Source organism: Heptranchias perlo, chromosome 14, assembly GCF_035084215.1.
Source record: "Heptranchias perlo isolate sHepPer1 chromosome 14, sHepPer1.hap1, whole genome shotgun sequence".
In the NCBI taxonomy this organism is placed as follows: Eukaryota; Metazoa; Chordata; class Chondrichthyes; order Hexanchiformes; family Hexanchidae; genus Heptranchias; species Heptranchias perlo.
In genome coordinates, this window is record NC_090338.1 from 68,625,098 (window position 1) to 68,637,833 (window position 12,736).

At 46.0% G+C, this 12,736-nt stretch overlaps 1 protein-coding gene across 1 annotated transcript in view; it reads right to left on the minus strand.

The window, feature by feature from the left end:
* Positions 1 to 323: 323 nt before the first annotated feature.
* LOC137332192 (serine/threonine-protein phosphatase 2A 55 kDa regulatory subunit B beta isoform) overlaps positions 324 to 12,736 on the minus strand; it is a 273,962-nt gene continuing 261,549 nt past the window's right edge. Inside the window, exons 8-9 of the mRNA XM_067995888.1 lie at positions 5,995 to 6,086; positions 324 to 603 (exon numbers count right to left, since the gene is read on the minus strand). Coding sequence (XP_067851989.1) covers positions 324 to 603; positions 5,995 to 6,086 — 372 coding nt within the window. The remainder of the gene's footprint in view (positions 604 to 5,994; positions 6,087 to 12,736) is intronic.

A 12,736-nucleotide genomic window follows, 5' to 3' on the forward strand; every position in this document is an offset into this window, starting at 1 on the left:
TAAATGTTTATCCCTATTTCCACGAGGGAGAGAAAAAGAAAAGGAAAATTTACAAGTCAGTGTTGAATATTTACACCTTTAAAAGCCAGAAGATTAAGATGAAAATTCAGTGTCTTATAAACAGAAGCCATTTTGTTCTAGAACAGATGCATCATGGGAATTACAGATTCACATACCAAAAGGCACCACAGCTTCATTAAGACAGACAACCTGACAAAAACTATCATTAGGATTAATTCCAGAGGGCAAGTTTTCTTTAAAAAATAATAATAATTTGATGTTTAATTGTACGCAGTGCTAAGGTGACCAGTCAAACAAATGTCCTAGTTCACTTTGTCCTGGAATATATAGAGGTTGTTTGTGGCGGCTACAGCTATGATATTCTCTGAAGGATGCCACGCCGTGTGCAGAATCTTCTTACTGAAGTCCAAACTGTCGACACTAATTTCGTCTTTCTTCCTTTTCCCACCCATGCATACTTTGCGGGGTTTGAGGATCGCTCTGGGCTTGCTGTTCTCCCGTGATGCTTCCAGCGTGACGTCACGCTTCGTGTTGCGATCGAACATTCTGAAGAAGTTGTTGTAAGAGCCCGTCATAATCACACTGTGAAGCAGATGAACACGGGGGGGTGGGGGGGGGGGGTGGGAAGAAAGGAAGGCTTACGTTTATATGATGCCACATCACGTACCCTCAAAGTTCTTCATGTACAAGACAATAAGATGAGTGACCAGTTAATCCATCTTTGATGGTGTGGGTTGAGGGGGGGGGGGAATGTTGGTCAGGACATTGGGAGAACTCCCTGGTCAAAAAGTCCCAACTAGTGACTATGCTCCTTGGGAAGGGGGGGCGTAAGTGGGGTCTCTCTGGGGCTGAGATGCCTCCAAGTTGACGTACCGGGTAATGGGAGCTCAGAACCGAGTCAACATTCTGTGGTAGGCTCTATAATACGATCCTTGAGTCAGGCAGGTCAGCAGGGCCCTACTGATGACTGACCAGTGGAATCTGGATAGTGGGGTGGGAAATAGACCATTGCACTAAAAGGTAATGTGGCTCTTGGTGAACAAGCAGCAGGACACACTGTACTGGTCAGTGGTAAGGTTTTGACTGGTTAAACCCCAGCAGGGCTCCTGTGCACTTTTGGGGCTCTCTATCTACCTCTAGTTTTAGGTAAGTGGGTGTAACCCTAAGTGTGCACTCCACATCAAGCAACCTCTACTTGAATGGATTTTTCAGTAGGTTGGTTGGAGACTCGTAAATATGGCGATGGGTTTCCATGCATATATGGAACATCTGGCTGACCAAAAACAATAAGACTTGAATATTGCCATAGGGTTTAGTTTAGCTACATCTGGTGGATGGCATCTCTGACAATGCAGCAGCCCCTCAGTATTCAATGGAAATAAAAAACGGGAGTGATGTAAGGTGGGCTGTCGATTCTCTAATTAGGAACAGTCAGCATGGTTTTGTGAGAGGAAAATCATGTCTCACGAATTTGATTGAGTTTTTTGAAGGGGTAACCAAGAAGATAGATGAGGGCTGTGCAGTAGACGTGGTCTACATGGACTTCAGCAAAGCATTTGACAAGGTACCGCATGGTAGATTGTTACATAAGGTTAAATCTCATGGGATCCAAGGTGAGGTAGCCAATTGGATACAAAATTGGCTTGACGACAGAAGACAGAGGGTGGTTGTCGAGGGTTGTTTTTCAAACTGGAGGCCTGTGTCCAGCGGTGTGCCTCAGGGATCGGTGCTGGGTCCGCTGTTATTTGTTATTTATATTAATGATTTGGATGAGAATTTAGGAGGCATGGTTAGTAAGTTTGCAGATGACACCAAGATTGGTGGCATTGTGGACAGTGAAGAAGGTTATCTAGGATTGCAACGGGATCTTGATAAATTGGGCCAGTGGGCCGATGAATGGCAGATGGAGTTTAATTTAGATAAATGTGAGGTGATGCATTTTGGTAGATCGAATCGGGCCAGGACCTACTCCGTTAATGGTAGGGCGTTGGGGAGAGTTATAGAACAAAGAGATCTCGGAGTACAGATTCATAGCTCCTTGAAAGTGGAGTCACAGGTGGATAGGGTGGTGAAGAAGGCATTCAGCATGCTTGGTTTCATTGGTCAGAACATTGAATGCAGGAGTTGGGATGTCTTGTTGAAGTTGTACAGGGCATTGGTGAGGCCACACTTGGAGTACTGTGTACAGTTCTGGTCACCCTATTATAGAAAGGATATTATTAAACTAGAAAGAGTGCAGAAAAGATTTACTAGGATGCTACCGGGACTTGATGGTTTGACTTATAGGGAGAGGTTAGACAGACTGGGACTTTTTTCCCTGGAGAGTAGGAGGTTAAGGGGTGATCTTATAGAAGTCTATAAAATAATGAGGGGCATAGATAAGGTCGATAGTCAAAATCTTTTCCCAAAGGTAGGGGAGTCTATAACGAGGGGGCACAGATTTAAGGTGAGAGGGGAGAGATACAAAAGGATCCAGAGGGGCAATTTTTTCACTCAAAGGGTGGTGAGTGTCTGGAACGAGCTGCCAGAGGCAGTAGTAGAGGCGGGTACAATTTTGTCTTTTAAAAAGCATTTGGACAGTTACATGGGGAAGATGGGTATCGAGGGATATGGGCCAAGTGCAGGCAATTGGGACTAGCTTAGTGGTATAAACTGGGCGACATGGACATGTTGGGCCGAAGGGCCTGTTTCCATGTTGTAACTTCTATGATTCTATGATTCTATTGCCCATTTTATACCAGCGCACAAAGTCAAAATTAGTCCCCAATGTCTTTGAAATTTTGGCCAAAATAGTTTTATCCAGTGAAGTGAATGATTAGAGGTCTTGGGGCTGAAATGATCTCAACCTATTCTCAAACTTTAAACTAAAAACGGAACTGGCCTTGCTTTCCAAGTCCTCCCTCTCCACCTTCATCCAATTAAATTATTTCCATTATTAAATAATCAGCTTCATGCTAAGTTTTTTTTGTTGCAATTTTCACCCCTCTTAGGATCATAGAAATGACAGCACAGAAGGAGACCATTCGGCCCATTGTTCCTGGGTCAGGAGCTCGCTCTTCAACTGGAGCACTCTATTCTAATCCCATTTCCCTGACCTTTCCCTCTCTCCTTTTTTAAAATTCCTCCTTTTCAAGTACTTATCCAATTCACCTTTAAATGATGCTATAGTCGTTCCCTCTTTTGCCACTTGTGGTAGAGCATTACATGTTCTAATTACATGTCCTAATAACACTCTGTGGAAAAAAAAAATTCTAACTTTCCACTCCATTTTTCTGTTGGAAATAATCTTTCATAAAAGCAAAATACCGCGGATGCTGAAAATCTGAAATAATCCGGTCGCTTGCCATTTTAATTCTCCATTCCACTTCCACTCTGACCTCGGCCTCTTACACTGTTCCAACGAAGTTCAACGGAAGATCGAGGAACAGCACCTCATCTTTCGATTATGCACTTCACGACCGTTCGGACTCAGCATTGATTTCAATAACTTCAGATCATAACCATGGTTAAATCTTGGATAAATACTTGAAAGGAAAAAATTTACAGGGCGATGGGGAAAGAGCAGGGGAATGGGACTAATTGGATAAATCTGTCAAAGACCGGCACAGACACAATGGGCCGAATGGCCTCCTCCTGTGCTGTACCTACTTTTTTTTAAATTCATGGGATGTGGGCGTCGCTGGCGAGGCCGGCATTTACTGCCCATCCCTAATTGCCCTTGAGAAGGTGGTGGTGAGCCGCCTTTTTGAACCGCTGCAGTCCATGTGGTGAAGGTTCTCCCACAGTGCTGTTAGGAAGGGAGTTCCAGGATTTTGACCCGGCGACGATGAAGGAACGGCGATATATTTCCAAGTCGGGATGCTGTGTGACTTGGAGGGGAACGTGCAGGTGGTGTTGTTCCCATGCACCTGCTGCCCTTGTCTTTCTAGATGGTAGAGGTCGCGGGTTTGGGAGGTGCTGTCGAAGAAGCCTTGGTGAGTTGCTGCAGTGCATCCTGTGGATGGTGCACACTGCAGCCACTGTGCGCCGGTGGTGGAGGGAGTGAATGTTTAGGGTGGTGGATGGGGTGCCAATCAAGTGGGCTGCTTTGTCCTGGATGGTGCCGAGCTTCTTGAGTGTTGTTAGAGCTGCACTCATCCAGGCAAGTGGAGAGTATTCCATCACACTCCTGACTTGTGCCTTGTAGATAGTGGAAAGGCTATTATGATACCATGAACCACTGCTCCCATTTTTTTCAGACAGCAGGTGCTGGTAATGGTTCTGATGTTGCCATTTACGGCTCCTCCAGACCCATCTTTTGTTTCTTTACTTGTTCTATTTCCACCCTCCTTGCTTTGCACCATCATCCCTTTTGGCATTTAATCACTCCTGCCCTCTACCCTATCACAGACCTTTCCTTTTGTTCTTTCCTTCCCTCCCCTTCCTCCTCCTGCCTTTCCCTGGCTCTGTACTTGCTTAAAAACTGTTAAATCTTCAACCTCTTCCAGTTCTGACGAAAGGTCATCGACCTGAAACGTTAACTCTGTTTCTTTCTCCACAGATGCTGCCTGACTTGCTGAGTATTTTCAGCATTTTCTGAAATAATCTTTCATATTGCACTTTCAAAACGCTTCGGAGTTTTGAAAACCTCTATTAGATCCCCCATTTAATCTTCTCTCATCTAGTGAAAAAGCCCCAATTTTGCACACCTTTCGTCATTACTATAACCTCTACCCCGGCATCATTTTAGTGAATCTTTGCTGCACTCTTTCCATGGCTCTAATATCCTTCCCATAATTGGATGCTCTGAGTTGTGGCCTAACTAATGTCTTGCATAATTTCATACATCACTTCCTTGCTTTTATATTAAATGCATTCAAGTATAAAATGCACAATGCCATTTGGCGTTTTAATGGCCTATTCTACCTAAGTTCCAACCTTTAAAGATTTGTTTTCCGCAACCCTAGATATGTCAGTCCACCCTGTTAAGAATCTTACCTTTTAGGCTGTACTGGAAGTGCTCTTTTCCCAAAATGTACTACTTCACATTTCTTAGCAATAAACTCCATCTATCTCCTATCTTCACACATCATTATCCTACCTGTATCGTCCCTCGACCTCCTGCGTCCATTTTTACAGTTTGTCATGCCTCTCATTTTGTAATTTGTATCAGCGAATTTCAATATCGTGCCTCAGTCCAAATCATTTATATAAATCGAACAGCAAAATCTTTAAGGCACGCCACTACCCTTATCCCATTAATCTGAGCAACATTTACTCCACTCTTTGCTTTCTACCCCGTATCCATTTCTACGTGGCTATATTTCCTTTAATACAATGTAGCTTACTTTTTCGTAACAAGTCTCTTATGTGGCGCCTTATCAATTTTCCTTTATCTATACCCCGTGATTTCCTTAATAAAAAATCTTCCTCTTCTGGAGTCGGACATTTGCCAGGGCATGGTACCTCATATCAAGTGACCGTTCCCTACATGTGAGTCTAGACAGCGAGTGATTTTCAGTCTCCTTTTCTATGGGGCCCTCATAGCTCAGCCTGCTCCTGTCCTCACCACATATCCACGCACATTGTTTCAGGAGTCACTGATAGCATCGGGAGTGGCAACCCTGGACTATCTTCTCCCCTCCCTGATGCAGGGGTGCTGAGGCCATCCGGTACAGTACGGATGTTGAACCTGGGAGTGTCTGCTCTGTAAGGTTCAGTGCCACACCGGACAATGTGCTCACCCACAAATGCACAGACCATTCTTGCAGATCATGTTATAGAATCGGTGATACGTATCAATGTATTGGATGTTAATTTCCAATTTTATTTATACTGTACAGATGCAGCTGAAGTAATTGTGCTTCGTCCTACAAAAGGAGCATTTTAATGACAGCTCCAATCCAGGGCTAAAGGGTAAGAGGTGCAGACCACATCACTGGCCTGCCTACAGTCAATACTCGAAGGCAAAGACAGATTGAAAGCATCACCTACCTGTCAGACCCATTCCACACACACTCAAACTTGTCAAAGATGCAGTCGTTTTCATAGAGGGAACACAGCTTACTCCTCAGGTATTCATGCACCTGACAAAACACCAACAGGAAACAAATAGGGTTAACAATGACATAGAAGCATAGAAAATAGGAGCAGGAGTAGGCTATTCGGCCCTTCGAGCCTGCTCCGCCATTCAATATCATCATGGCTGATCCTCTATCTCAATACCATATTCCCGCTCTCTCCCCATACCCCTTGATGCCTTTTGTGTCTAGAAATCTATCTATCTCCTTCTTAAATATATTCAGTGACTTGGCCTCCACAGCCTTCTGTGGTAGAGAATTCCACAGGTTCACCACCTTCTGAGTGAAGAAATTTCTCCTCATCTCAGCCCTAAATATCCTACCCCGTACCCTGAGACTGTGACCCTTCGTTCTGGACTCCCCCAGCCAAGGGAAACATCCTCCCTGCATCCAGTCTGTCTAGCCCTGTTAGAATTTTATTCGTTTCAATAAGATCCCCTCTCATTCTTCTAAACTCGAGTGAATACAGGTCTAGTCGACCCAATCTCTCCTCATACGACAGTCCTGCCATCCCAGGAATCAGTCTGGTGAACCTTCCCTGCACGCCCTCTATGGCAAGTATATCCTTTCTTAGGTAAGGAGACCAAAACTGAACACAATACGCCAGGTGCGATCTCACCAAGGCCTTGTATAACTGCAGTAAGACATCCTTGCTCCTGTACTCAAATCCTCTTGCAATGAAGGTAACATACCATTTGCCAGGAGTTCCTATGTAACCATAGGCGACCAGGATTTGTTCAGTGATTAAGGGAACTACTAGGGAACCAGTTGTGCTGCCAATCTCAGTTTTTCCCCAGACCTCATTCACCATCTAACTTTATTCCCCTCTTGTGAAGGGATCGGCCCCTTGCTGGGTATGGCTCTACAGGCCCAAGTGATCACCATTCACGTGTGAACTTTGACAGTGAATGTCAGCAGGCTATTTGGCCAGGGCCAGCACCATAGGTGAGCCCGATCCTGTCCTTATTCAAAGTCCACACGTACACACTTCCAGCAGGGGTTGCTGGGCATTAATCAGCTGTAGGAATTCTAACCCAAGGTGACTGAGATTAGCTTACGCAGCACAGACCCGGGATTAAATCTGGAAACTTCTTCCTGTATGGCTCAGCTACTCAATGAACCATCAGAAGAGCCTGCACACTGCAATTCTCCAACTGTATAATCTTATAAATGATATGCAGCATTGCATAGCCCAATAACAGACTCTGTTTTAATGTATACATTTGTTGCGGCTGCAATGCACAATTCTAAGAATTTTTAAGAACAGGAAAAGATCATTACACTGACAATCCTGTCTCTGACAGATCTGATCCCCACCCAACCATCTCTTCATACCCTTTAATCCCTTCTCTCCAGAAATTAATTTAATTGTCTCTTGAATCCCCTTCAATGGACTTCCTTGGTAATTTAGTCCACAATTCTATTACCCATTTTGGATCAATACATCCCACCTGACTTTCCTCTTTAATCTCAACTTCCCAATTGTTAACTTGTAACTCCTGGTACTTGAACTCTTAGCTACTATGAACTATTGCCCAGATCAATTCTCTTCATATGATATTAATGAGATAGAGAAGGCAAACCCGGAATAGTGCCCTCAGGGCAAGAGGGCACAAGAGACCAGTAGAATAAACAGCTGAAAGTATTCCTTTATACAGAGTAGTCAACAACTAGAATGGGGTGCCGGGAATGGGGGTTGAATGAACAAACAAACTTGCATTTATATCGCCTTTTACGACCTCAGGACAACCCAAAGTGCTGTACAGCCAATAAATTTCTTTTGAAGTGCAGTCACTGTTGCAATGTAGGAAATGCGCCAGCCAATTTGCGCACAGCAAGATCCCACAAACAGCGATGTGATAATGACCAGATCATCTGTTGTTTTTTTAGTGATGTTGGTTGAGGAATGAATATTGGCCAGGACATCGGGAGAACTCCCTTGCTCTCCTTCGAGTAGTGCCGTGGGAACTTTTACGTTCACCTGACAGGGCAGTCGGGGCCTCGGTTTAAAGTCCAAAAGGTGACAACTCTGATTATGTGCTGAGATCCCAGAGGGGGGCTTGAACCCACGACCTTCTGACTCAGAGACCCGAGTGCTGCCACTAACCAAAGCGGACATCTGGTGGAGACCAGGCATCCGGCTCTTTTAAGAAGCAGCTAGATACTATAATGGGGAGATGGTAGGATGAAATTAGATGTGTTTAAGACCCTTCTTCATCTGAACTTATTTTGTGATAAGGAGTAGTGGCTAGTTGGATTCTGGGATAGGCTTTTGTTGTCTTCTGCAACAGGAGAGCTATAAAAGGAGAGGAAATAGCACTGAATTCCAGCCTTGGCAACATCCTCTAGCCATGAACTGAGACCCAAAGGACCATGAGGAAGCAAGTCTGGTGAGGCCCATAGAGTGGGGGAGAGGAGCGGAACAGATCATGACTGGTTCCTGGGTGTATAATGAATGCTCTTTCAAAAACCATTTTCAGCTACAAAAATTAGCAAATGTAGTTATGTATTCAGTGCCATCTCATTCCAGAGCCTGTACTAGCTGCAGAAACCACTGCTTTTATGACTCTTATCCACTAGGGCATTGGGCTGAGTGACAAACCTCATTTACCAAGCAAACCCTGCCTAGGGCAACCTTGGATGGCACTCAACCAGCTCAATTCTGGGTTAAATTGAGGTCATTACGTGAAGCATGGCAACTGTCAGCACATACTCTGTTGCAAGCAGTTGTTTAAAGAAAGGCAGAGGGGCCGTGTTAGCCTTTTTATATCCTTGTAGGATCCTGAGGAGTCAGGTAATTTGGGTCTTGTACGCTAACAACATGCACAGGCTTTCTGTCATGCATTCGATTGTGTGTGAAAGAAGATGTCTCCGCAATGCTCCTAGATAAGACGCATCGACTATGAGCTCACCAAAAAAGCCAACAAATTTGGAATCAAAGAGCTATAGTCGTCGACCGTGCTTTACCTGAGGCCAAACCCAATCATCCACAAAGGGACACAGCACAAGGTGAGACCACAGCCAGGCACAGCGAGGGTGTGCAGAAATGCAAAATGTTTGAAAGGCACAGTGAGTCTGTCAGCTTCTGAAAGAGGAAAGAACATTTGAGGGGGGGAAAGGGTGGGGGAGGCACTTCAACCAGAAGACAGAATCATAGAATCTTACAGCACAGAAGGAGGCCATTCGATCCATCATGCCTGTGCCGGCTCTTTGAAACAGCTATCCAATTAGTCCCACTCCCCTGCTCTTTCTCCAATAGCCCTGCAAATGTTTCCTTTTCAAGTATTTGTCCAATTCCCTTTTTGAAAGTCATGATTGAATCTGCTTCCACTGCCCTTTCAGGCAGTGCATTCCAGATCATAGCAACTCACTGAGTAAAAAAATTTCTCCTCACCTCCACTCTGATTCTTTGCCAATCACCTTGGGTTCAATTTTAAAAGGGTGGCGGGATGGCAGCGGCGGGGGAGGTGGGGGGGGGGGGGGGGAGGTGATTTACGGGCGTCAAACCCGGAAGGTAAGTAGGCGGGTTGCGATCGATCATATCCCTAATGAGGCCAATTAAAGCCTCTTCCGGGTTTGGCGCCCGACAGCCAGCCTGATTGACAGGCTGATTGACGGGCTGGCTGTGACAGGAGCTGCAAATTCGAGGTTGGGGGGTGGGGGGAAAAAGAGAAAGAGAGAGACCCCTCATCGGGAGTTGCGAGAGAGAGTGGTGGGGGGGAAGACAAAGATCGGAGGTGGGGGGTGAAGACATCGGACGGCGGAGAAGATATCAGACATTGGAGGGGGGGAGAAGACATCGGACGTCGGGGGGGGGGGGGCGGGGGGAGAAGATATCGGACAGACATTGGATGTCGGAGCAGGGGGTGCAGGTGACATCATTTGCAAGGTATGTATTTTTTTTATAATGTGAAATGTAATTTAATTTAATTTATATAGTTTATTTTTCACTGATCTGGCCCTTCCCGCCTGGTTTTCAAGTGGCCAATATGCCAAAACTAAAGTTTAGGTACATTTGCAATTAAAGCCGGCGGACTTCCGGGTTCAGGAACGGCGCGCGCACCAAGATGACTCTGGTTTATGCGGGTTCTTCAGCGGGTTGGAGCCAGGATTCCTGCCCGCTCCGGATTTCTCCGATTTTTTTTGTCCCCAACGCACCCGGACTTTCACTTTAAAATCGAGCCCCTTATATCTGCGTCCTCTGGTTGCCGACCCTCCTGCCAGTGGAAACAGTTTCTCTTTATTTACCCTAATTCTGAACACCTCCCTCTCACCCAAACATTGGCCTGTGCTGAGGGACAATGCTGTGCATTCCCAGCGTTCTGCTGTGGTTTCATTTTAAATTTGTGTGGGAGATTTATATTGGTCATACATCCCTGATTGGACGCCAACTGAGCAGGACATTAACCCTTGAAATTGTTTCAGAAATGACAAATACCATGGAGGGAATGATTTCCCCAAATGCAGCGACCCTCATATAAGTCACTTACACCAGTTTGCTATTCTGCTCTGATAGAAGCCTTGCATCAGCTCCATGATTTTGCGCTGACTGCATCAGTGACGCTGGATTCGATCAGAAATCCTTTCAGTGGGCAACAAGGGGTTCCCTTGCGCTGTGAAACGTGGTGATAAGGCACAGACTCGCCTCAGGAATTCCTCACGCGGGGGTGTCCTTCGCGCCTTTGAAATTGTGTGTGTTTTTTTAATAACCAATTCCCCATCGATAAAGGCCCGGATTTTTCCGGGATGTTGGATCGGTGAAAGCAGAATTGCCCCTGCTCCCGGTGGATTGCGAAGTGAGCGCGCGTTCCGCTGGTGATAGCATCACACGCGTTGCGCGACGACACAGGCACGCGAAACGTGCGAGGACGTCACTCGCGTGATGAAGCCCGCACCCAAATTTCAGCGCAAAATCGGGGAAGGGAAGCAACTGGAGGCAAGTTAGTTGGTGATATTCCTTACGGGCTGTGAGGAACAAACAAGAAGAAGAATTGAAGTATTAATCCGCTCAGTCCTAAGTAACCTCAAAAATACCGGGACAGTTCAGAAATATTGAAAAGAACTTACTAAAATGGGTAACCCAAGTGTTTTGCTGTCAACCACTGATCCATGGAATCGAGCAACTGCTAGGAATTGGCTCCTCATTGACTATGGAATAAAATCTTTCACTGTATTGGACCCCACAGTGCAGAATTACAGGGACTTTCACCAATTAGTGGGATTGGAGCTGGATCATTGAGCTTCATGAATTCCAACCTTACATGCTCCAAAGCCTGAACAAATTTCAATGCTTTGGTTTATCCCTTCGTCTCCTGTACGTTTGGTGACTATTTAATGATCCATTTAGCTTAACTGTGCCTCTTTAGTCTCTTACCTGTTCCCTTGAGGTTTAATGATCTTCAAAATAAAAAACTATTTTCTCCAAATTTACCCTGTTTTTTTAAAGCTCTAATTCTTTTTCCTCGTGGTTTTTGATGCTAAAATTAAAAACCGAAAGCCACCTGAAAAAAAAACTGTTTTTGTTTTAAATTGGTACAGGAGATGAAGGGATAAACCAAAGCATTGAAATCTGTTCAGGCTTTGGAGCATGTAAGGTTGGAATTCATGAAGCTCAATGATCTTTCCCCAAAGGGGAATCCCCCTGTCCCTCGCACACCTCCTGTCGAGGGCCTGTAGAGTAGCGGGTGGGTGGAGCTCTAGCCTATTCTCTTGGCTGGGAGAAGCATCCATGGCCAATGGAAGGAAGAGGGATGAAAATAAATATTAATCCAGAAACATTAAAAACTGTCCCAAACCCAATTAAACTTCTCTTCAGTTCCACCCCCCCCACACCACCACCCCCCGTCAGATCCTTAATATGACAAAATCAAGACTCAATGGGGTAGATTTTCCCCTCGATGTGGACTTCGGACGATCAGCTGCCGGCCCCTCCTATAGTCTCAGCAGGAGGCCCGGTCCATTTTGAGGGCTGGGCCTCGTTAGCATTCGGCTGGGGTGGAGGGGGGGACTGTAGGAGGAAAACGAGAGCCCTGGGCTGTCCTGCCAGCTCCGGACCACCGCAATATCAGGTGGCCCCGTTGGCCTTCGGGCCAGAAGGAGATAATCCTGCTCTTCCCAGCTCCACAAAAGTAAATAAAACTTGGGCTCCTCTTCCCCTAGACCGCCAGCTGATAACTGGGCGGAGCAACGTACGGCATAGGATCCCAACGTACGGCAGAGGATCCCAACGTACGGCATAGGATCCCAACGTACGGCATAGGATCCCAACGTACGGCAGAGGATCCCAACGTACGGCATAGGACACCAACGTACGGCAGAGGATCCCAACGTACGGCATAGGATCCCAACGTACGGCATAGGATCCCAACGTACGGCAGAGGATCCCAACGTACGGCATAGGATCCCAACGTACGGCAGAGGATCCCAACGTACGGCAGAGGATCCCAACGTACGGCATAGGATCCCAACGTACGGCAGAGGATCCCAACGTACGGCATAGGACACCAACGTACGGCAGAGGATCCCAACGTACGGCAGAGGATCCCAACGTACGGCATAGGATCCCAACGTACGGCAGAGGATCCCAACGTACGGCATAGGACACCAACGTACGGCATAGGATCCCAACGTACGGCAGAGGATCCCAACGTACGGCA